At 40.5% G+C, this 26,229-nt stretch overlaps 1 protein-coding gene across 21 annotated transcripts in view; it reads right to left on the bottom strand.

Moving 5' to 3' along the window:
* Positions 1-26,229, bottom strand: part of LRRFIP2 (LRR binding FLII interacting protein 2) — a 106,132-nt gene that overhangs the window by 10,082 nt on the left and 69,821 nt on the right. For 6 of the 21 annotated variants that reach the window (XM_045856538.1, XM_045856540.1, XM_045856542.1 and 3 more), the window contains 9 exons: positions 24,757-24,801; positions 23,236-23,352; positions 20,364-20,435; positions 15,848-16,018; positions 10,925-11,017; positions 8,612-8,704; positions 2,823-2,924; positions 2,417-2,549; positions 585-634 (listed from right to left, as the gene is read on the bottom strand). In XM_045856538.1, the coding sequence (XP_045712494.1) occupies positions 585-634; positions 2,417-2,549; positions 2,823-2,924; positions 8,612-8,704; positions 10,925-11,017; positions 15,848-16,018; positions 20,364-20,435; positions 23,236-23,352; positions 24,757-24,801 (876 nt within the window). The remainder of the gene's footprint in view (positions 1-584; positions 635-2,416; positions 2,550-2,822; positions 2,925-8,611; positions 8,705-10,924; positions 11,018-15,847; positions 16,019-20,363; positions 20,436-23,235; positions 23,353-24,756; positions 24,802-26,229) is intronic. The other 15 variants (XM_045856544.1, XM_045856561.1, XM_045856551.1 and 12 more) reach the window with 5 other exon arrangements.

The following is a 26,229-nucleotide window of genomic DNA, read 5'->3' as shown; positions in this document are numbered from 1 at the left end:
GGGCGGAATGAAGAGTTGTGAGAGAGATGAAAAGCAATCCCAGAACACACCATGGCTCCACTGTGGGTAGTGTTTACAGAGTCCTAACAGCAACATAAACAGACTGGAAGGACGCTGCCTCTTTATTGGGCGGATGTGGGGATGGGAAGTATACACACAAGTGTGGTAGGGGCAGGGGATGAGGGAAGCTGAATGTTCACCTTCCATAGATGGATGGCAGCAGAGATGCCAAAAACAGAACAGTCGAGAAACAACAGAAGCATGTTATGGACAAGTACACAAGAACAGGACGCACCGAAAGAATTAGCTAAAAGCACCGAGCAGGAAAGGCCAGGGGTAAGGGTGGGGAGGCAGGGCTGAGCATTTCTGTCTTCACAGCTAGCTCTGTAGCACTGTCTGACCCTCAAACTACGCGTCCTGTAATTTTTTTCAAAGAGTAGGAGACAACGATACATGAATAATATTTTTATCCTTCAAATCTTACTTGAGTACTACTGATCTTTAAAATTAGCGCATCTCTAACATTTTACCACGTGGTTCAGTCAGTTTCAGGTAACCCGACCTTCCAATGAGAAAGCCTTTACCTGTGATAGTAGCTCTTCCTTTTCTCCAGCAAGTTTTCGTAGCCTTACATCTAAAACAAATTAAAAAGGTTGTAAAGTGAATTTGTAATGAAGTATAGAAATAATAAAAAATAATTCTATAAATTTAAAAACAGCAAATATTATTCGATAAACGTACAGTTCTATCAAGACACGGAGGCTTTAATGGTGTTAAAGAAAAGCACCTCATTATTCAACACATTTCCACACAACTGATATTTATCAGGCACTAAATACAGCATTTGCTCCCAAGAGCAGTGATCTTCCACTTAAAGACAAGCTGAAGTACAACGATCGTGTCCCTGCTCAGAACCCTGCAAGCTCCCACCAGCAGACTGACAACTCCAACGCCGAGGGCGCTCCCACAGGCTGAGGTGGGCCCTGAGCAGGGAAAACCAACCACGGAACAGAGCTCAGGGGTTAAGAGGGGACTGAGAGGAGAGGCTGGAACAAAGAAAACAGAGGAAGACAATGCTGGAAGAAGCAAGCACCCACAAAAGCTAGCGGGTGAAGGAATGCGGGCCACCAAGGGCTAACCGGGCTCAGCTGCAGGCTCACAGGGCTGCTCCTGGCCTGGAAATGAGGTGGGGGGCTACTTGTTCCCAAGCACACATATTAAAATAGGCCCCTTGGGCTGAGGGGTAAAAGCATGGATGAGTAAAAGCAGCAGCTGACACCTAGTCAGCACCCCCTACACAGGGGTGCCCCGCCTGGGGCCCTCAGGCTGCATGCAGCGCAGGATGGCTGTGAATGCAGCCCAACACAAAATCGTGAATTTACTTAAAACATGAGATTGTTTTGTGATTATGAGTCACAGTGTATTTAATGTGCGGACCAAGACAACTCCTCTTCCATTGTGGCCCAGAGATGCCAAAAGTGTGGACACCCCTGCCGCCTGCAACAAGTCGGGATCACAGCTAAATCTAAGTTCTGCTTTCTTCCTCACACCTTCCCAACGGGCAGAAGAAACTCTGAGCTGCCAGAGCCGTGCGCCCAGTGCCTCGTCTAAGCAGCTCTCACTCGCCAGGCCAGCCCTTCTGCTCCGTCAGAGCGCTCCCCGACTACCCTCCGTAACTGCGGGCAGTGGAGGCAGTGCTCACTAACTTTTGAGAAGTCTGACTTCCCTCACTTTTACATCCCACTCTTCTGGGAAACCTACACGTCTATGAAAACAAGGTGGAAAAAAGATCATTTGTTTTAAATAAAAGTAAGCGGATCACACAGCGTGCACCTGTGTCATTTTCTTCCTCTAGAGCAGGACTCTTAGTGGAGGAGCTGATGGGCGCCTGTGTGGGTCCTGAGAGAGGCATCACTAGACTCTCAAAGGGCTAAATTTAAGAGGCTTAGACGTAAAGAGGCTCAGAAGCTGTGTTCTAGAAATAACACTCCTCTGACATCTACGTTCTTGGTCATCTGTTTCTTGCCTTAACAAATGAGGTGGCAAAGAACTGCAAGAACCTTGGATAAGTAGCAAAACATAAAACCAGATGCTCCAGGAAGAAGACATACTTGGAAAGTCACCAGCAGCCCACTGGTCCCCTGGGACGCTGGTCTGCGTTTAACTGAAAAAGCGATGCACTGTGTCTAAGTGGAAAAGTAGTGTCTGTGTACCCAGAGTGCTTCCATCCAGGGGACTTACCATGACCCAAGATCAAGGATGTCAGAAGAAAATGTGCCCAGATTTTCTCCTGTTAAGGATCGGATAAGGCTCAGACAGTCCTTGCGCTGTCTTTGTCTTCCAAGGTGGGAAACGAACACGCTGGGAGTCTAACGGAGTAACACTAATCCCAGCTGACAGAGCCACCGTGTCTTACCTAGAGGACCTTCTCCTGCCGACTCCAAGACCTGAGCAGCTTCCTGAGACACCACAGCGATGGCTCCCACCACGGGCTCATGATTGACATCGCCGTTGGGAGTGCTGTCGGGGATTATGACTAAGCCGTGTTTCTGTGGGGAAGGAGAAAAGCCACCATCACAAATGCAACCCACGTGCTCTGGGAGGTGACCCTGTGGCAGCAGGCCTGCCACAGGTGGAACCTGGTTAGAGCTAGTCACGCGGAACCCAGCTCTCTAGGAGAAACGACTTAAACCTACCAACTGTGGACTGGAGAACGAGCACTGTGGTTTGTGTTCATGCCAGGAGAGAGGACAGGGTGAAAGGAAGGCAGAGTAAAGCGCCGAGGGACACAGGCTGGTGCTGACAGGTGCTGCCATACGTACCTCTCCCGCCTCCACTGTCTCCTTCAGGGCAGCCAGCTCCTCTCTGAGCATGTCTCGCTCACTCCTGAGGCAGGCAACGTATTCTTTCTGTTTCTCTAGGGCCTGGGTTTGCACAGGGTAGCAAGGAAAGAATGGCACAGAAAAAGGCAAGTGAAAGGGAGCAGAGAGGTACCTGGTTCAAAGAAAGATAAAGGCATAAAAGACGAGGCAGCATTAAGAGCTTGGAAACAAGCAGTTAGATAGGAGAGGAGACACGGAGTTACTCGGACATACATCTCCAGGAGAGAGTTTTAATGACGACTGGTTAATCGTGCATCAACTCGGCAAAACGTGCTTATCGCATCAAGCAGGAAAGTGAATCTTTCTATTCCAGTCAATGAAAAAACAGGAAATGGAAAATGAAGGCAGTGGTAATGTTAAAATAAAGTTGACCTCACTGGTCTCCTTAGTGCATTTCCATTTGGTGAATCAATCAAACGAAACCCCCACATTTCAACTAAAATAGTTTATTCAGGAATATGCTTATCTTTTTGAAAACAAGGAGAAGATTCGGCAGAAAGATGGCCAGTGTAACAAGTTATTTCAACTAAATACAGGCTGCAGGGGTTTTTCAGCAAGTAGTGTAGCCAGATAGCCCTCAAATACCACTTAATTAAAAATAACTTATCTCCAAAGGGATTGTCAGGAACCTATTTTGTTAACTAAATACAATTAAGAGTAACTGGTTTTCTGACACACCTTTGAAATGTGACAAACAACAACACACGGATGAATAAATACAGCCCACCTACAGAGGGTAGCGAGCACGGGTTTGAGACTCTGGCTGGGAGTCCCGCCGCACTAACTGATGATCTGTCTCGCTTGCTCGTCTGAAAAGGGGACGAGGTAGCAGCAGCACCCACCCCCTGGGCACAGGCTTACAGGGGTCCTCAGTGTAGAGCCTGGCCGGGCTGTGTCAGACCACAGGGCAGGCTCGGGAGAGGCCAGCTGGCACTTCCATGTGCGTTTTCCGGGTCACTGCCTGGCTCGCACAGCTGTCAGAGCTGAGGACGACAGCGCGGAGGCAGGAGCAACTCTGGTCATCAGTAGCCAATCAGAGCTACTGTATGTGACCAAATAACCCAGACTTCAAAACACACCCAAGTTAGGCAGTCTATTCAGGGACCTGACAGCTGGGCTATCTGAAAAAGCCTTTCTCTACCCATTTGTTCATATGCTTTTGCTGCCAGCATTCCCATTAATCCAAGAAGTTAAACTGTAACAGGTCATTTTCTTCTCAGTTTACTCAGTTTAGAAGTGGGCCAACTGCTTAGTGACTGGTTGCTGAGTAACTGGACAGTTTTTAAAATCATTACAATCCTATTCTGCCACCAAACTGTGAGTAAGTAAGGGATGAAAGCAACTACCATTTGTGTAGCTCTGTCTATATGGTAAGCACTGTTATATATACACATAGGCTTTTTTTTTTAAAGATTTTATTTATTTAGTTTTAGGATAGAGGGGATGGAAGGGAGAAAGAGAGGGAGAGAAACATCAATGTGTGGTTGTCTCTCTTGTGCCACCTACTGGGGACCCAACCTGCAACCCAGGCATGTGCCCTACCTGGGAGTCGAACCCATGACCCTTTGGTTCGCAGGGCAGTTCTCAGTCCACTGAGCCACACCAGCCAGGGCTACACATAGGCTTTTATATGTCATATGTAAAAGCCTATATATATATATATACACACACATATATATATAAAACTTCTCCCTTACATACCTTAGATTTTGTATTATTCCCATTTCATGGATCAGAACATTGAGGCTCAGAGAAGGTATATATTTTTTGCCCCAAGTCACAGTGGGTGGCAAAGCTCGAAAATGAATCCAGTTATTTTTGGGTTCCAGAGCCCTTGCAAACTTTTTCCTTATCATAGCACCACGAAGGCCGGCCACGACTGCATCCCCTTCTGTCACCCCAGATGCTGCTGGAAAAGCAGGCCACAGGGCCAGGCCTGCTCCTCACCTACTGGCTGTAGCACCAACAGCTAACTCCCCTTCAACAATTCACACCATGCGACATGCCCCGAGTCTGCCTGTAAATCCATAACGTGAGTCTGTAACATCGTAAGGCATTCCTCGCACACTTCAAGCTCATATTAACACTCCATTACATTAATAACAAATGCCACACTAAGACGACAAGGCACACAAGCAATGCCTTCCCACCGCAGCCAGTCCCTTCGCGGCCTGCCGGGGGAGTATTTCGTTTACTGGTGCCTGCGTGCACAGTTCTGTCATGCATCGCCACATGTAAGTGTGCCAGTGGTCAGTCACAACATGCTCTGTAGACACCCCCCCCCACACACACACACCGAGTGGGAGAGATCTCCTAGGAACAGACCAATGTGGAGCTAGGAATTCTAGCAACTGTGCAAATATGCCATTTGCTCCTCTCCCACATCTTATAGCAGTGGATTTTATCTTTACTTTTGGACTTTTTAATTTCATCTTCCCATAATTATGGATGGGGAAATAAAATACATCCTGTAAGTTCTCCCATTTCACCACAAAGTTTGAAGAGGACTGAAATACCTTATAATTGGACCAAATGTATTCACACTGGATCTGAAATGCTCTGTATTACCTGACCATATAACCACTAACCTTGTGTTTGCATTCAGTAATAGCTCCTACAGTGAATTTTTTTAGGGTAAAAAGTATATGCTTGTGGCGATCTAAATAATTCCTTATCCCTGACCTAACCTCAAATGCCAGTGTCAAGAAGCCTGAAAGATATGCATAAGAGGCTGAACTTTGGGCAACATGTTAACTCTCCATGTAAATGCACAGGGGCACAAATACCTGCAGCCGGAATGGGAGAAAGTCTTACACTGGCCTGCACGGATATAAGCATTTTTTGTACGTAGTGTCTATTCTACACATGGCCACCTGGTGCCTGGTCCAGCCTTGGGGACAAAGGCGGGAACCCCCCAGGATCAACGAAGGAAGAACTAAAGAAAACTGAACTTTAATGTGAAAATAATGGCGAAGCTTCTTCATGAAGTTACTAAGTTTAAATCTTGAAAATGAAGCCAGAGACGAGTGATGGATTAGATAGTCACTGACCATGCTGAAACTGTGTCTTTATTGGTCAAGGCGGGACCACATCACATGCATTGGGATGGCTACTATTGAAAAAATAGAAAACAAATGTTGCGGCGGTTACAGAGAAACTGGAACATGTGTGCAGAGCTGAGGGCAATGGAAAACGGGCAGCTGCTAAGGGATACGGTATGGAGGTCCCTCACGAAAGTAAACACAGAACTGCCGTGCTATGCAGCAGTCCCACCCATGGGTGCACACACGAAAGAACTGAACGGAGGGTCACAAAGAGATACTGACAAACTCATGGTCACAACAGCATTATTCAAGGCAGTCAAAGGTGAGAGCAAACCAAGTGCCTATCAGCAGATGACTGCACCAACAAACGGTGGTGCATGCACACAATGGAATATTGTTCGGTCTTAAAAAGGACATTCTGACACAGGCTACAACATGGGTGAGCCTAAGGGCATCACGCTAAGTGAAATAAGCCCGTCACAAAAAGGCAAATACTAGCGATTCCACTTATATGAGATACCTAGAGTCAGATTCACAGAGACAGAAAGTAGAACGGTAGTTGCAAGGGGCTGCGGGGGTTGGGCAGAGGGGTTGGCTTGATGGGGACAGAGCTCCAGGTCTACAAGATGAGAAGAGTTCTATGGGTGGGTGGCGGTGAGCGCAGCATGACAATGTGCATGCACTTAATACCACCAACTAACTCTGCACTAGAAAGTGGTATATTTTATGTTATGTGTACTTTACCACAGTTTTTTATTGTTTTTTAAATGTCAAAGGATGGACAAACGGATACATGCAACAACTTGGATGAACATCAAGGGAATTGTGCTGAGTGAAAAAGATAATTCCAAATGGTTAAATACTGTGCAACTCCACTTATGTGACATTCTTACAATGGCAAAATTATAGAAACAGAGAACAGATCAGTGGTCCCAGGGCTCGGGCCAGGGGAGGGGAGATGGCAGATGTGGCTACGAAAGGGCAAGGGGAGAGATCCTTGTAACTGATGAAAACGTCTGCATCTTGACTACATCACTACATCGAGGTCAATATCCTGGTTGTGATACTGTGTTAACTTTTGCAGGATGTTACATTTGAGGAAAACTACATAAAAGACAAACAGGATCTCTTTGTATATTTATACTAATTACCTCAAAAATGTTTTAAAAGTTTAATTTTTAAAAAAGCCAAAGGCACACATTACTATATACCACACAGAAAGAAGATATCCACTTATTCATTCAAAAATGCCAAGAAGATTAGAAAGTCTAATTTATATCTTAACCATTGGCTCAGCTTTTTAGTAAGAAAAAATTGTTTTATTCTGAAGAGATATTTTGTTGGACTGAGAAGTCTGGAATTTTTCTATGGCTGGTCCAAAATAATCAGTTTAAAATGATGAGATAATTATACAAAACAGAAACCATGGACCTCAGAAATATGCTAAAGAAAATCAGGTCCCAAAAGAAACCCATTCTAGATAGTGACCAGATTTTAACTAAACTTTCAAATTACCTTCTTTGTGCCAAACATTTTTTCACATCTCATTTTAAATTTACCAAGTGAAAATCTAAATAAAATTGGTAGATCACAATTTTAAAACTGTTAACAGCGTTGTTAATTTATACTCCAGATGGCTCTTCTAGTTTTGGGTAAAATTTTAGAAACTTGGTGTTTAAGTACTAGAAGCTCTAAAAGGTAGCTTTATTTCTTTAAAGCTTTTGGTCTACCAAACTCTTAGGAGGGGACTCCGTTTCCCAGGTGTTCATCAGTGACAGGACAGGGTCACTGGGCCTCGCCTCACGGTGACGGAGGGTGCGACCCAGCGCGGGCTCCGTCTGTCACAGGTGCTCCTGGGGCCCTGTGCTTCCTTGCCCTGCCCCACCTAACCTCAAGCGGAGCGAGACCTTTCTCACTGTGCCCCTAGGAAACGGGGTTCCTTCAAGTTTCCCCCACCACGGACGGCCCTTCCCTGACAAGGTGAGCCTTGGGCAGCCAGGCTCTGTTGGCACCCCGACTGCAGAGCGGACAGCTCGTGCCACCAGATGGGGCTGCCAGTCAAGGGGCACACAGGACCAACTGGCAACCATCTTTTCAGCCTACTGTGGACTTAGAATCTACCTGAAGGCTTAGCAAAAAGCCACTGAAGTAATTTTCCTTATCTGGGCCCCTGCTTTGGGGAGTTATGAGGCTATAATTAGAAGATGACGTCACAACTCGGGAGCTCTGGAAAATCTGACATTCCTATCCACTTCTGTAATTAAACTGATTTTAATCTCTTCCTATTTTACTTACCAAGGATTTACGGAATGCTAATAACCTTGCCCCACCACCACTCCTTATCCTCTTGCTTCTTATCCAAATTCTTGCAATGTAAAGATAAAATGTTACCCACAAATGCCTGTGGCTGCTTCTGGATAAGAATTCTGGGGAAATAAAGAACTTCCTTAGAAAGTTCTACTTGTAGGTTGCACAAGCCTGGAGGAAGCTGGGCAGAAGACTTCTTTCCACCCATTTTCTCAGGTTTTCCCACAGAAGTCTCTGCCTTCCATTTACTCATATTTCACACTGTATAAATGCTTAAAAATAGTCAAGAGGACAGATCTTTAGGGATCTCTAAGTTAAATTATATTGGTCTATTCCTCGTCAGTGAGCTTCAAACCAAGGCCCAGTTTCACCTCATACCCTAATGCTTTTATCTTTCCAAAGAAGTGTCTCCTGGAGCTCAAACACCTCTTTTGTCATGGTGTCTATTTTCTGCTGCATACGCTGGTTCTCCTGCAGAGGAAGAGGGCAAGAGAAGTAATAAAAGAGCAGAAACAAGGGAGGGGATGAGGGGAGGGAAACAACAAAAATAAAGCTGATAAAGAAACGTAAGAGGGGAAGGAGCGAGCGGCTGTGATGAGCAGGAAAAGCAGGAGTTGCTTGCTAAAAGGAAAGATGACATCCAGTGTCTTGGCGACAGGACTCGCACTGGCCCGCCGCTATGGAAGTCAGGACGGACACCGGGAGTAAGTGTCCCGCCCACAGCTGTGTGGCAGCGAGCCCGCTGGGCTTTCTGCGTACACTCGGCTCCACACGTGTGCTCCTTCTGGGGTAACTGCCGCTTTCCCAAACATGGAAAAATGGACATTTCTAAAGAGGGAAATTCAGATTTGCTTATGATCCTTATCACAGAGAACAAGCAGTAGTTTTAAACTTTATTATCTTAAGCAGAACTAGAAAGATAGAAGAGAAATGCATCTCAGCTTCATCACTGTGAATTTCTGTTAGCAGAGTCTATGATAGAAAGAACATCATGAATCATAAATGAATACTCAACATCGGTGTTGAGAAAACTAGGATTCAATATTTAGCAATTCTTAAACAGCTCTTCTGCTTAGGCAATGATGCTCAATGACCCTGTTACGTTTAACAGGTTTTCTTGAATGCATTATTGGTAAATCATCAGCTCCTGCTTTCCCAAATCACACATTTCTTATCTACTTTATTATGAGATTCCGCAGACCAAAAAGCATTATTTTGTCATACTAAAGGTTTTTCAGTTATACGTAAACACAGATATGAACATCTAAGAGATGTTAATTCTTAATCTAAGAAACACCTAAAACTAATTTAATGTTTTTAAAGTTTGTATACCCAGCACCCTGGGCTTTTAAAGAAACCACAATGACAAATTACTGAAAGCAGTTTCATTACTCTTTTGAAACCATAAAAGGGGAAAAGTATACATACATCTTAATTAGGAAAAGAAGTAACAAATGGCTGGCACACGGACACACGAAAGGACAAAAGGAAGAGGGATTTACACTGATTTAAATACCAGCAGCAAACAGATTTTGGGTAACATGCTTCTTGCCATATATGGAAAAACTAAGACAACTAGCTTCACGTGTAACCTGATTATAAAAGTTTGTCTGTGTCTGCATTTTTAATTCACAAGTTCAAACTACTTGCTTTCAGCAGGCTAGTTTCAATTCAATTATTCTCAAGAATGAAAAAAAGTACCACAAACATAAAAAAAAATCATTTCTTTTCTTCTATTCAATGGTTTTTTAAGTCACTTGCAGGGAGAGAGACAAAGTGCGGCGCGTGCCTCCGTGGGGGGAAGAAGGGAGGTGGGCAGTGGGAGCGGGTGTGGGTGAAGGTGAAGGTGACTGGGCAGCCAGGGACGTGGCTAAGTGTGGCAAGTGAGGCATCTCCCGGAGAGCATTACCAGGGGCCTTCCAGACAGACAGCACGCACACGTCCCTAACACTAAGGCGACACTCCACGCCCTTGACTAACACACCCAGATCAGTGGGCGGGATCCCTTACCAACAAACTTAACTCCGTACTTACAAGAAATCACAACCTCAAGAAGAAAAACCACATTTAAAGAGAAACAAATGGCATATGAGGTAGTAGGCACAGAAGCATGATAAGTGCTTTCAAAGATTTCGTGGCAGACCACGCTGCTTCATATTCCTAAAAGGCAGCCAACCCTGCAGCCCTCAGAGTCCCTCCACCAGCAGGAACCTGAGCTCAGCACTGGCCAGCCTTTGCCTTTTTGTATGTCAGGTGCCTCAAGAATTTCTCATTTTCATCTAGCCACCTCAGAAATGTATCTACCTCAGTGAAGATCAAGCTTCTTTTTCTCCCAAGAATTCATATTCCAAAAGAAGCATTCGCTACATTCCAAAGAATAACTGTACTCTCCAATTTTTCCTTTTGCCCATCTCCTAAGATATCTTCAGGAAAGAATGTGCTTAGGAATAAAAGACAATTACAAAAGCGTCCATAATTAAAAGGGGAATGTTTATAGGGTTCATAATATTAATTGTTTAGGCCTGCCTTTATGTTTCATGTTCGTAGAATTTTAGGGTACAGCCAAGTATGAAGAGACAAGTAGTAAACTCTTTGTGGCATTTTAACTCCCTTCCCTCCCAACACGCAGCCCCTCATCCCATTCAAGGCATTTTGTTCAAGACTAGTTATTCCCACAGTTCACGTACATACCTCAATAAGCTCATCTCTTTGTCGAAGGCCTTCTTTAAGTTCATTCATTTTATGCTGCAGGACACTACACATATGTTTCTGTCTCTCTAACTCCTGTTAATGAACAAATGATAAGGTTTACACAGATATCGGCACACAACAGACAGGAAGATCTACAATGTAACACTACAGAGGCTAAGTGTGATCTCCAGAAACACGCCTGAACTGCCAGTGAATACTGACTTAGAAAACTTCTGTGATCCTTGGAAAGGTACAGAAAATTTTGATTTGTCATCTTATAGGATTATATATCTAGAAAACCCGAACTAATCAATGGTGAAAGTACAAGAACAATGAGATGACTTAGTAAAGTAACAGGTTAAAAAAATTAACATATAAAATTCAATACCTTCTAGGTATACACAATACCTTCTAGGTACACACAATACTTCCTAGGTATACACAAAATTCAGTACCTTCTAGGTATATACACAATATCAGATAATAAATTTTAAAAATACACATATGTATTTTTTAATACATGTAAGTTTAATAACATAAACTTATAAGAATATCCAAAATCTATATAAGGAAGATTATATAAAATATTCTTGGAAGACAGAGAAGTAGGACCAATAGAAAAAGGCACATCATCTTCTTGGATAAAAAGACTCAATATCATAAAAATGTCAGCTCGCTCCCAAATTAATCCATACATTTAATGAAGTCAAAATAAAAATACCACCAGATATTTTTTCTAATTAGAGCAAGACAAGTTGATTATAAAGTATATTTGGAAAAACAAACATTAAAAAATGGACGGAAAGCATACTGAAAAAGAAGAAAGGTACCCTCATTAGATTATAAAACATACCATAATGTTGTTGTACAGGTTCATGAATACACACCAATGGAGAACAGAACAATGAAAACAGACCCAATTACAATATATTAAATGGACCCAATAGACAAATATATTACACAACAACAACAAAACAAAAAGAGCATCTCAAATCGATAAGAAAAATACTTTTAAAATAGTGATGTTGAGATCACTGGATATCCATATGGAAAAGAAAACTGGGGCCAAACCTTGCACCATACACCCGGACAAATTCCAAACAGACCAGAAGTGTTCAAAAAGGAGAGGGCGGGGGAATAGAGGAAGGGAACGATTACAGTTCTAGAGAAGACGAGTGAAGTCTTATAACCAAGCAATGGGGAAAACATTACTAAGAGTACCTCAAAAGTCTACAAGCAAGAAGGGGGAAAATATAACTAAAAATAAAAACTTTTGAGTGGCAAAAGCATTATAAACAAAGTAAAATGACAAACTGCAAAAATATCATTTACAACTTATATAAGAAACAAAAAGTTACATTCCATTATCATTAGAGAGTCTCTGAAACTAAAAACAAACAAAGAAAACCGCTATCTAGAAAAATGGACTAAAGAGGTGGAGAGATCACAGGGTAAAATAAAAATTGCCCACCAATTCTATTCCTGGGATTATACCCTAAGAATCCGGAAACACCAATCCAAAAGAACCTATGCACCCCAATGTTCATAGCAGCACAATTTACAATAGCCAAGTGCTGGAAATAGCCTAAATGCCCATCAGTAAATGAATGGATCAGAAAACTGTGGTACATTTACATAGTGGAATACTACACAGCAGAAAGAAAGAAGGAGCCCCTACCCTTCACAACAGCATGGATGGAACTGGGGAAACACAAATACCCTATCATCTCACCTATAAGTGGAACCCAAATAAAACAAACAAGTGAGCAAATTATAACAGGGAACTAAAGAACAAACTGACAGTAACCAGAGGGGAGAGGGGAGGGGATAATGGGGGAAAGAAGGGGAAGGGTCGTCAAGGAGCATGTATGAAGGACCCATGGACAAAGACAATGGGGGCAGGTGGGGGTGAAGGACTGAGTGTGGGGGGCTGGGTGGGGCAGAGGAGAGTAATGGGAGAAAAATGGGGACAACTGTAATTGAACAACAATTTTTAAAAATCGCTCTGAAAAGAGCGATGACTAAGATCATACTAAGAGAAATATAAACTTAAATTATATTTATTACTAAAACACTAATAAGAGTCCAAAAACTTGACAGTACATTCAGGCAAGTACTATGGGGTAGGAAACAGGCCCCCTCATACATTTTGCTGGGAATACAAAATGGCAGAGCCACCACAAAGGGAATTTGACAGCATCTAGCAGAATTACATACCTTTTGACCCAGCAAACCCACCTTAATGAGTCCCACAGATACATGGGCAAACCAAAAAAGACCTACACAGTACATCATTTTTGCAGGACCATTTTTAACATCAAAAGACTGCGAACAACTCAAATGTCCATTAATATGGAACTGATGGAATAAACTATAGTACATCCATACAACGAAATAACCAGACAGCAATTTTTTAAAGTGAGGAAGATTTCTACACAGTCCAATCATATGGTGATTAAATCAAGGTACAGAACAGTATTTATGGCATACTACCATTTTCTAAGAAAAGAGACACATATATACATATTTGCATATGTTTTTTGAATGGCAAGATATCTCTATCTTCTTAGATTAAGAAAATATAAGAATAAACCAATTAATTTAAAAAATTCCCTTAAGGAGAAAATAGGGGTAAAAAGATCAAGATAGAAAGTTGATTTCTTTGAGTACATTTGGTGTTGATCTGACCTTAGATATATGTTAACACTTTATGGAACTGTATAAACCAATTCCTCACAGAAGTAACCCAAGTATCTACTGATATGTGAATGGATAAACAAAATGTGGTACTTATATGCACACAGTGAAATATTATTCAGGAGGGAAATCCTGTCACATGTCACAACACAAATGAATCTTGAGGGCATTATGATAGTGAAGTCAGTCAGTTGCAAAAAGACAAATACTATATGACTTTTCTTATATGAGGTACCTAGAGTAATCAAACTCATAGAGACAGAAACGAGAATGGTGGTCACCAGGAACTGGAGTGGGAGGGGTGGGGGCAAATGGGGAGTCCTTTAGTAAGTACTGGGTTTCAGTGTTACAAGAGATGGAAAAGTTTTAGAGATCTGTTGAACAACAACGTGACTACACTTAAAATTACAGAACTGTACACTTTAAAATAGTTAAGATAAATTCTGTTATGCTTTTCACCACAATTAAAAGTAAAAATAATTTAAAAGTAAAAAAGCTATGTCTAAACATCGAAATAAAATGCAGTAGACCTAACTGTGTTTCCAGTTAGCAGCATAAGAGCAGGGAGAAGAACTATTTCACGTAGTGTTTAAAAACAACGGTTGGACTATACATAGCCTAACAGTAAAATAACCACCAAACAGAACAAAACAAAACACATTTAACTATTTTAAGTAATTATATTGGTGGTGGTAACATTGGTATTGCTATTCTGGGTACTGTGGGATAAAGCAATGAGAATAGAATAAAACATAATTACTATCATCCCTAGGGACTTTGAGAACGGAGAATGAGTGTGTGGGAAAGAAGAGATATACATATATGAGAAAAGTGAAATCCCTGGAGTCCTGAACATGAACTAGAACTATCAACATAAACTCGTAATATACTTTGCCTTTAAAACACTTTCTAACACTTTTTAAATATGACCAAAACAGATCAGAATGAACACATTTAGTCCTCAATTAGAGAAATCCCTATGGAGTCTACAGTATTAATGCTGGTCCTTTAGAGGTTATATTAACAGCTTCTCTTCCATTACTATGCACAAATTTCAACTGCTGGTGTTTCTAACAATTCATCAACACACAGTTCCTAAATTATTTTCTGAGGTTTTTATTTTTATGAAGTAGAGACAACCCATTTTTTTGGCAGTAATATCCATTTGTCCTCTGCTTAGACTGACGTCAACCCTTTAAAAAGCCCAAATTCAGTAAGCTTTTAAGAGAATCCAATTTGTTTTCTGCAGTTGTCAAAGAGCAAATCTAGATCTTGGGTCATGGCTTTAATTTTCCATCTGCACACTTTAACAATATAGCTTATAGACCTCTAAAGAAAACATGTCCATTTCTGATCCACACCTCCACACTGCTGTTTCTAACTTACTGATTAAAATTTTCTCTCCAATTATTTAGAAATCTGGCTCTCTTGAAAAGTGGGGAGAAAAAAAGAAAAAAGGAACCTTCACATTGAAAGTCTTTGAAGCTTTGTGGAGTTCCAGCTAGTTAAAACAAGAAAAAAATAAGTAACTGTAATCATCCCAATTAAGAGATTAAAAGTACAGTGATCCCTCACCTATCGAGGGAGTTAACATTCCAGAGACCCCCCCGCAATAGGTGAAAATCCAAGAATAGCAGCGTTATATTTATTTTATTATTTATGTATATTTTAAGGCTTTATAAACCCTTCCCACACTCCTATAAAGCTTTCCCACTCTCTTATTAACCTTTTCCACACTCTTATAAACACTTCATATGCTCTTAAACACTTTCTACACTCTTAAACCTACATAATTTTAACAACATATAAAATTCTACATGGGTACTCACCAGTGAAATGTACAGTTGTCCCTCGCTCTATCGCGGTTCACTTATTGCAGCTTCACTGCATCGCGGGTTTTTTAAAAGCCACGATAACCCGCGATACAGTGAAGCCGCAATAAGTGAACCACGATAGAGCGGGGGACGACTGTAAAGATAAAACTTGCGTTCTCTATTTGCACAAACTAAAGGAGGTCATAAGCTTTTCTTTAATAAAATAAATCTTATAAAATTTAAAAAGAAAAATATTTCAGGGCCTCTATGTTCTGTCAATTTCCTTGGACCATTCAGTTTTGACTGAAAGGTCAAGTATGCCGCATTCTTCCCAATAAGCCCAGCACTTTTTAAATGGCAGGTTTTAATTATCTGATCCAAAAGAAAGGTGTTATACAAGATGAATAGTTACCTTTGATTTTTCTTCGTTTTCTCTATAAAATTCTGCCATCTGTTCCTCTTGTTCTTCAATAACATCCTTGAGGGTGTCTACTTGGTAGATCAAATTGTTCTTCTCATTGTCTAACTGTGCATTAGAAACCATGGCTTTCTTGTATTTTTCTTCTACTTCCGACAAAGACTCCTAAATGAAAGTCAAAGTCATCAGCCTGATACCTAAAAGATTCCATTGTCTATATACAAGATATGACAGGAAATGATAGCACTGGCACAGACACATGAAGGTGCACTTTTGCAAAATACAAGCAGTTTGCGGAACTCCTTGTTTAGTAACATGCGCATAAGACAGGGGGATGATAATAAGCCAACAATGCTATTATAAGAACTTTATACACTCTCTGCTATCCAAAAAAGAAAATCAAGCAGCAATGTAACCTCTGAAAGATAAAAAGGTGTATAGAGAACAGATTATTTGTAAAAGTCACAAAATGAAGAACCATCAATGTTTTCAGAAATGTTACTCTTGTTGTTTTTAACAAGTTGTTTGACATTCAGAATGCAATGATACAAAAGAATACTGCCTCACTTTACACAAGTAAACTTCACGCTCATTTGAATTTTGCTCCTTCGTGGACATTTGTTTTCAGTACTTTCCTGGACTGCATAGTAATACTAATGTAAATGCATAAACATGTTTTTCTAGCAATTATTCAAATTTTAGTCATTTAAAAATAAGCCATACTAAAATGATTACTAATGAAAGAACTACCACAAAATGCCTGATATTTTATATGCTTCCAAGTTTTCTGCCTAAAATAGCTTATGTCTGTTTTTTAAATAATTATGTCTAATTTGATAGATTACCAATGCCTAGTAACTTTTTTAAAGCTAAAAATAAAAAAAACATTTCACATAGAAAAAGTCACCACAGCTGGAAATAAATTAAAAAAACAGTAATGCAAATGTTTATCCAACCAAGATTAATGCTACAAAAATGAAAGCCCAGAAAACTTATACTTATGATCAATTGATTTTTGGCAGGGGTACTCAAACAACTCAATGGGAAAAGAACAGTGTTTTCAACAAATGGTGCTGAGACAACTGAATATCTACATGCAATAGACTGAAATTGTACTCCTATCTCACATCATTCACAAAAATGGATGAAGCCCAAAATGGATGAAACATCTAAATAGCTAAAACTATAAAATTCTTCAAAGAAAACATAGTAAATCTTCACATTGATATAATACTAAAAGTACTATCAATGAAGAAAAAAATAGACCATGAAAATTTAAAATGTTTGTGCTACAAAAATACCATCAAGAAAGTAAAAAGACAACCCACAGAATGGGAAAAAAATATTTGTAATTCTTATGTGTGATAAGGAACTTGCATCCAGACCACATAAAGAATTCATACAAGTCAATAATAAAAAGAAACATAATTCAATTTAAAAATGGGTGAGGATTTGAATAGATTTCTCCAAATGGTTAATGAGCACATGAAAATATGCTTAACCTGATTAGTAATTAGGAAAATGCATATCAAAACCACAATGAGATACCAGTTCAGATCTACTGGGATGGGTATCCTCTATAACGAAAACAAACAAACAAGCTAGGTGTTGGTGAGGATGTGAAAAAACTAGAACCCTACACATTCCTGGTGAGAATATGCAGCTGCTTTGGAAAAGTTTGATAGCCCCTCAAAATGTTAAACATAAAATTATCATCTAACCCAGCAATTCTATTCCTAGGTATCTAATCTACCCAGGAGAAATGAGAAGATACGTGTAAGCAAAAGCTTGCATACAAGTGTTCATAGCAGTATTATTCAAAACAGCCAAAAACTGGCAACAACCCAAAGTCCATCAACTGACAAATGGATGAACAGAGTGTGATAAACCTGCACAATGGATTACTACCCAAACATAAAAAATACACACCCACAGATACCATGTTACAACATGAATGAATCTTGAAAACATCATGCTAAATGAAAAGTCTACCACAAAAGACAACCTACTGTAAGATCACATTTATATGAAATGTCAGAACAGGCAAATTCACGAAGACAGAAAGTAGACTAGTGGCTACCCAGGGCCGAGTGTGTGAGTGGGAGAGGAAGAGTGGGGAACGACTGATAATTAGTATGGGGTTTCTGTAGCGGGGGGAATAAAAATGTTCTAAAATTGGGTGTGGAGATGGTTGTACTACTCTGTGGCTATGCCAGAACCACTGAATTGTGTACACTTAAAATGCGTCAATTTTATGGTATGTGAATTATATCTCAATAAAGTATACACACACTCTTAATGACACTTCACAAACTAGGATTATATTAACAGGTAACATTTATATTAGGATTGGGATCAAATACAACCCAAATCAGGAATATAAGCAAAGTGGATTATATAATAATTTAAATGTAGTAGTATCTTAATATAATTTAGAATGATTCTGATCTACCTTAAAGGCTAATAGCACTCCAAGTCCTCCTCACAACTCAGTCCGTGCAAAGTGGGGCACGACAGCACGGACACCAGAATCTAAGGTTTAGGTTAAGCAGCAGATGCAACACGCAACAGACCAGAAATTTGACACAAAACTTAAGTCATGTACTCTTCCTTTAAACAAGACCATAGACAACGGTTTTAAATTTAAGTATCGAGGCAGTGTTACTGATTTCGATCTACCTTATACAATGATAACCACTAGAGATTAGTTTTACTTAAATGTGTCTAAGGCAATGATTTTCAAAGGGTGGGTTCTGAACAAGTAGCAACAGCTTTACTGTATGAAAATGCAAATTTTCAACCCCAGCCCAGATGCACTGAATAAGAAAATCTGGGAGTTCAGCAATCTGTGTTTAACAAGACTTGGGTGATTCTGGATGGAGGGGGAAGTGGGGGAAAACACCCAAAGGCAGACATTTAATAAAAAACGAAGTCATAAACAATGACCCAGCATCTTTTCTAAATAGGATATGGATACACCGCATCACTGTGCTTCCTCATCAATCAGATTTTTTTTAATCATTGTTCAAATACAGTTTTCTCCCTTTTACTCCCAATCAATCAGATTTTTTAAATGATTTTTCCTCCACTTAAAGGTTATTACAAGGATAAATATAACTGAAGTCAAGTTCAACTATACACTGACCATAAAATAAGAAAAGGAATCTTATCTGTTCAAAGTCTCAAATAAATTTAATGTGTTCTTTTGTAGACTTTAATAAATACAATAAAAGGTAGATCTAAAGGTAAAAAAAAGTTTTAAATAAAAAGTAAAAATGTCTCTTAGTCGCTTGCTTGCTCTCCTGTTACATTATATTACATATGAGACTTAATATGAGCATATTTATTTAATGTATTGGATCTTTTGCCTTGATCTGAGATATTTCCAAAAATCTTACCTCTAAAATCTTAAACGAGGGGGCGTTAAATCCTGAAAATCAGAGCAGGAAGACTAAATGAGCACATGGGCGCACTAGCTGTGACTCTGCTGACGTTCACGGACAGCCTCACCGCGTCCAGGCTGCCCTTGAGGGCGCCTCCACGGGACTGGCCACGCCTCTGGGCCTGAGTCTCACCTGTGGGATCCTGTGAGCATGCTCACCTGCAGGAAGATTCTGTCTGGTGGCTGAGCTACCTCAAATCACACCACGGAGGCAGATGAAAGCCTCGCCTATTAACTACACACTTGGTCCTTTGGACATATCCTAAGTACTTTTCTGGCTGCCTTGCTTACACTTTTATTAGAAGCCCATTGTGTTTTCCTATTTCAAACAGAGAAACTTAGTTTCCTTTTGTATTAGGCTTGAACTTCATAATAAAACATGAGGAAGAGCATGATAACCAAGTGCCCTGTACTACCAAGATGGCTGCCTCACATGGACACTTGTATTGAAAACTGGAAGCCAGCCTTGCTGGGAAAACAGAGGCCTGTTTAAATGTATCTCCAAATTCTTTAGGGCACTGAGTCTGTGTGATCGATCCTTTTTGACCTGCAGTTAAAAACAAGAAAGCCAACAAGCACAGGCCTCATGCCCGAGGGCCCTTTCTCCAGAGGGAATATTTATAAGAATGCTCTCAGATACTTCTTCCTCTTGTCTTTAATGTGGACTGAATCTGGTGACAGAAACAGGCAATACTCTCTCATGAAGCCTGGAAGAATTTTAAGGTCTAATTCTCAATTTTAAAAAATTCTTAGAATACTTTTTAGGTGTTTGCCCAATTCAGTATTATATGGCTAAGACACAAGGGACATTTAAGTATTTTGTAAGACTTATAAACTGTAAGGTATAATATTACTGAATAGTTTAAAAACTATATACACTAAACATTTAAACATAAGCAGAGACTACAAGTTCCCCTTTCCTAGACATTGCAGGTTAAGCACATGCTTGAAAGACAAACACCGTTAGTAAAGCCATGTGCAGTGGGGTTAATAGAACTCATGAAGCCACCAATACCGACACTTCTGCGTACGGACAGCATGCTTGGGCTGCAGAATGGGCCCTGATACCTTCAGTTCCTTAAGCCCCTGCATGTATCTCCCTTCTACATCCTGTATCTGGTCCTTAAGGTCATAGATATCCTGCAGGACATAGGAATGAACCATTGCATAAAACCATCCACAAACATTTCTTAAGTCTCAAAGAATTCAGATGAAAATGTGAATTGTATTTGAATATTCCAGACTAAAAGGAAAAAATCCATAGCACACAGACGTAACTGCCGCTCCCAACCACTGAAAGGGGGGAACAGCAGGGGACAGTGCGGCTGGAGACGGTCCGGAGTGACATTGCTAAAGTGTCGAGTATTTTCTCAGCATTAACCAATGTTGAAACAGCATTAGGGTGGGACTGTATATGAAAAAAACTGTTTTGGTTATAACATTTTTATCATGCAATTTTTACAATTTTATGTCATTTAAATAATTTTTGGCATAACACTTTACCTAGAACAAATAAAGTATATAGTAATTATAAGCAGCAAATTTTACTGACTCATACAGAAGCTTTTAAAAATGTAATAAATGAATATGAACAAAGTTTTCTTTCAATAACTTAGTTTACTGATCACAATTAATTTGGGAGAAAGAAAGTAAAGGAAGGAAGTCAAACACAACCATGCTCAACACAATGTAAAATGAAGAGAGTCTATCCTAAAAACACCATTTACTGGTAAATATTGAGAAAAGCATTTGCTCCAAAAGTTACCACAATCCTTACAAGGAGGGTGAAGCAGGCTGAATTTTAAGCGGAAAATACTGTGTCTCTTAGTCCTGACCCTCTACATAAGATCTGTCCTGGATGCTTGATTCAGACGGGAAATACCTGCTACGGGCCTTACAATCCTGCCATTACAGGCAGCGGCCATGACCTAAGGCCGATACGTACAGTTTCTGTATTGCACTTCCTCCGCACCCTTCATTCCCACTTTGGTGGGTGTGTCTGTCTTTTGTTCACTGATTCATTCAAAAGACATTTGCTGAAGGTCTATCACGAGCCCGGTGCTAGGACACAAAAGTCTCATGTCCTTCAGGAAGTCCCTCTCTCAAAGAAACACGGGTAAACGGCAAGCACGAGCAAAGTCTGAGGCCGGAAGGCCCTGCCCTGCTTGCTGCCTTTCATCCCGCCGGAGAACAGCACTGAAGGCAAGAGTTTACCTGACCAACTCTGTACTCCCAGCACTCATGCCTGCTCTTAGTAAGAGTCGATACTTACTGACTCTTTCAAAGTCACGGCCTTGCTGGCCTGGGTCAGCTCTCCTCCACCGCTACCGCTACGTTCCAAAGCACCCCACTCTCTCCTAGCCCCCAGCTCAGTTTTACAAGCTGCCCACTTCACCAACCGGACTCCTGCCCCTACCCTGCCTACCCTCTTACTCAGTCCCCACCCGCCCCACCCCCCTCTCTACTGTGGCAGTGAGCGGACCTCCAAATCAGGACGCCCATCCATCCTAGCCCTGGACGTCTTCTCACCCACTCAAGCACTGTGCTCCATCCATCACCCCTCTCCTTCCTCAGCCTTCACGTTCTCGCTCTGCCATCTCCAGCCAACCAAGGAAAATAATAACCCCACCTTTAAAGTAAAACAAACACATCTCCTCAATCTTCTATCTCTCTCTGCCACCGACCAACCTCCTGTCCTCCACTATCGTCTTCAGAGCAAGGTTCTTACTTTTCCTCCCATCACATCTGACTTGCTCATCTCATCTCATCGTTCAAGCACAGGGTCTCTGCTCTCCTCCTGTCCAGTGCTCCCTCCGAACTGGGATTCTTTACGAATGCAAATCAGGCATCATCACTCCCCTGCTTAACACCCCAGAGATGCCAGGGTACACCTGCATTCCCTTCAGGCGGCCACACCAGAGGCTTTGACCCGTCACTGCTGCTCCGGCTTCATCGCTCACCACAGCTCCTCACTTCTCATGCTCCCCTCCGGCAACTTCACTGTACAGATCACTTACGGCTCCCAATTTACCTCTCCCAGAAAGACTTCAGCTTCTCTGCCTGTGTAATTTTAATTCTTCCTTCAACCCTTCCCTGAGAGCTTTTCTCCTCTGAAAAGCCTTTTGGCATCTCTTCTTCTAGTCCAATTTAGAAGACGATTCTCTGAATTGCCTTAACAGTTCTATTCTTGCTACTACCATTAGATCACACCACTTGGTTTTACTGGTTTGTATTGCTGACCTTCCCTATGAAACAGTGAACTCCTGAAGCCTAGAGTTTGTTTTACTGCCTAAAAATCTCTGGGGCCAAGGGTTCAGTAAATGTTGAATGAATACAATGCAATTTTTATTATGACCCTTCCCCATTGCTCAAAAATAGGGTTTGCAAATAGACATTCCAAAAAAAAACATTTTTAAAGTTCCCATCTTTCAAATAAAATGGCTGATAAAAATGGAGAGTCAGCTAATGGGTTAAATAAACCTTCCATTACTAAGGTATTTCTGTTATCTCAAATATTATTATACTTGTCTTACCACAAAAAATATTCAAGCAGCCAAATAGTGCCATAATGGCTCAAAAGACTAATAATTACCAGAGTCTAGTTCCTTGTACATCCACAAATTTTCCACTTAAAATATGGCCAATTATTTGAGGGAATTACTTTTAGATACATTGAAAAGTTTTTTTGGCATTTGTAAATTAGCAAAGCTCATTCCAATAGCATCAAAAGTTCAGGAAAGAGAACAGCAAAAATTAACCAATCTCCTTCCTTTCAGACCAAAGTCACATTCTTTAACTGTATTAACAATTTTCTTTTAAAGAACTCATACTCCTTTTCTTCCTACCGCATCACATTAAATGTTAAATAGTTCCAGTATGCTAATATACTGAAAAGAAGCCAAAAAATTGTTTTGAAAGGCAAACCAAAAATGTCAGTTACCCGCAGTTCACTTAATGAGGTGTCCGGGTCTATTAAGCTGCTGGTGTCCCCGCTTCCTCGTCGGGATGAGTTCCCACTTAGAGGGGTTGTCGCTGAGGCAGAGTTTCGAGATGAAGGCTAGAGGAAAGAAATATGACACTTCTAACTCTTGTCTCTTTCACAACGCTTGCTGTGACAACTAGCGATGGGCAGGGTGGCGAGGGAGATCTGCTACAGCCCAGATGAGAGGTGGCCGGGGCGACCCACGGGCCACCCCGGCGGGCTTTGGGGTAGGGGCGTGCAGAGAAGGGAAGGGCCCAGACACTGGGAGCATTAACTCTGTTCCCTCACACTCTCCACTGGGCTCTGGAATTCATGGTCACTAAAAAGGAAATACTTCGTGTGAGAGTGATTAGTTTTCTAAGTGTGTCTTTGTTATACTGTAAACGGTGCTGAGGTGCGTACATCAGATTAATTTTATAACAGTTTTTGAACTTTGCAATCAGTACACTAGTTAACAGTCCTCCTGTTTAGTTCCCGAAGCTGCTTCTTTAGGACCTTTTCTTTTTTAATTATTTTGTTGATCAAGTTGGAGATTCTACTTGCAGCTGAGAGCGACACCACCATATATCACTATGATTTAGACTGCTGCTGCCACAATTAGTTTAAATGGGGGATTCTGCTTGTTGAATTAACAAATGGCACACACCTGTGCTGTCCAAAATAGTAGCCACCAGCCATGTGAAGCTACTGAGCACGTGAAATGTGATCAGTCCAAGTTGAGGCTTTTTTTTAAAGTATAAAATACACACTAGATTTAAAGGCTTAAATTAGTGCAAGAAAAAACAATGCAAAATACCTCAATAAATTTTCATATTGATTATGCTGAAAATATTTTGGATATTGGGGTTAAATAAAATACATTGTGTAAATTAACTTTACCTGTGTCTTTTACTGTTTTACTATAGCTACTAGAAAATTTAAACTTATATATGTGGGTTAGTTACGTTAGTGGCTTGCACTAAGTTATTTATATGAGACAGACCTGAGACATCTTTTTTGGGGATAGCATAAAAGTAATCCTTACTATTTCCCTAGATGACTATCAAAAAATACTTGCAAAAGAAAGTCAGAGACTTTGACACAAAGCAACTTCCAGAAAAAAGTTATTTTACTTCAAAGAAATAATTTATCTTAAAGGAAAAAAAAAAAATCTCCGAGTTTGTCACCACCATTCGTAAAAGACACTTCACTTGCAGTGTTTAGTGGCTTCTTCTCAGGATCAAATTGTGCAGGAATGAAAATCGAAAGAGCCAAAAGCTTAGGAGGCGACATTCAGTGAAATAAAATGCAGCGTCTTTCTCTCCCCAGTGCTTCACATGATTCAACCTCGGAGGAATTCTGGGGGTCATGGACAGGAAATAGATGAGGAGAGGGAGAGTAGCTCCATCAGTTCAATTGTAGTAAAAGAATGAAAGAAAGAGTAGTGGAAAGTAAGTTTGATTTTGAGAACTTCATTCCCTTAGGACTTTATATACTCACTCTTGTGTAATTTTCAGCATACTGTTTGTCAGATTTTTCATCCAACTAGAAGAGAACAGAGATAAAAATCAGGAAAAACGCTTAGGCATGTTGATTTTTTTAGGGGAAGAAAAGAAGTGACCTCTTTTAAGTTCTCCAAGTTCAACTGATGTTTGGAACCTAAAAGTAAACATACTAAAACTGAAATGAAAGTTGAAATACATAAGACAAAATGTCAAGAACTTAAATTCTTACCCTAGGGAAGACATGAAGTAAGCAAGCAAGCTAGCTGTTAGCAAAAGTTTACAACTGTTAGATAGATTTTCTTTTCATGGAATTTGAACACATTAAGGAAAACTATACATAAATTTAAAAGTTTTAGTATTGCAAATGTTAATACAAGAAAAAACCTGTACACATCAACAGGGAAAATCTTATATAACCAAAAGTCAAAAGACTTTATTATCTAAACATTATTAGGACACAGGACACACAGATGAGACTACTGCACTTCACCAAAGGAAGTTCAGATTGGACTAAAAAGCACGCTAAATACATCATCAAAAAATGCCCCCCTCCCCAGCATTAAGAATTCAATTGTCTTCTTGCTTTGTTTTTTTGTCATACATGCACACATATGAAAAAAATCAAAGTACACAAGAGAGTATGCCAATAAGCCTCTCCCTACCACATCATGTCCTGACTTCCACTCCTCCTTCCAAAGGCAACCACCTCCCAAGTGTTTAAAAAGTCTAGCAGTCGTGTCTCAAATATATCCTATATCTTCTTTTTCCCCTTATCCAGTTTCAAAGATTGGAGAAAGCACTTCGTTTTTCTTTATAGTATGCATTGCTCCTTGACCCACGATATTTACTCAAATTATTTATGTATGTCTGATCTCTCTTTGGTGTAAGCTCTATGTCTGTATTCTTTTCTGTACTCCTCACACCAAGAATAGCATTTGCCATACGGAAAGACTCCAAATTTGATGGATGAATGAAAAAATGCATCATACCCCATCAATGATGCTTTAGGCCTATGCTGCATAAATCCCATTATCTGAACATAACATAACTGAATTATCTTCTGCTGATACGCCTAACGGTTGTTTTAGTTGAAGTGTTTCAAGAAGTGAGGCACCCTAAAGGTCTAATCCAAAACCCTGACTTTATAGCTGAGGAAAGAGAAATTCAGAGGTGAAAGAGTTCACTGAAGGTTGAATAACTTACTCAATGTCAGAACTGGATCCAGATCTCAGTTTTGTGAGTTTTAGCCCATTACTCATGTTGTTTACCTCTATGTACTGTCCCAATTACCACTACGGGGGCGAAATCACATAAAGATTGAACCAAATAATAATATACCCAGACTCTAACTACTATACCAGCCTTCCCAGCCCAATCTAGAGATTTAAAACCTTCTTTCTCAGTTAATTATTAAAACACAAAATGTCATTATTTCTGGCTTTATTCAGATCACTTTAACTTCCTCATA

The sequence above is a fragment of the Phyllostomus hastatus genome, unplaced genomic scaffold (genome assembly GCF_019186645.2).
Source record: "Phyllostomus hastatus isolate PE091 unplaced genomic scaffold, TTU_PhHast_1.1 phas_scaffold_129, whole genome shotgun sequence".
Classification (NCBI taxonomy): Eukaryota; Metazoa; Chordata; class Mammalia; order Chiroptera; family Phyllostomidae; genus Phyllostomus; species Phyllostomus hastatus.
The sequence above is the reverse complement of the archived record's forward strand: the minus strand, read 5'-3'. Positions and strand labels throughout refer to the sequence as shown.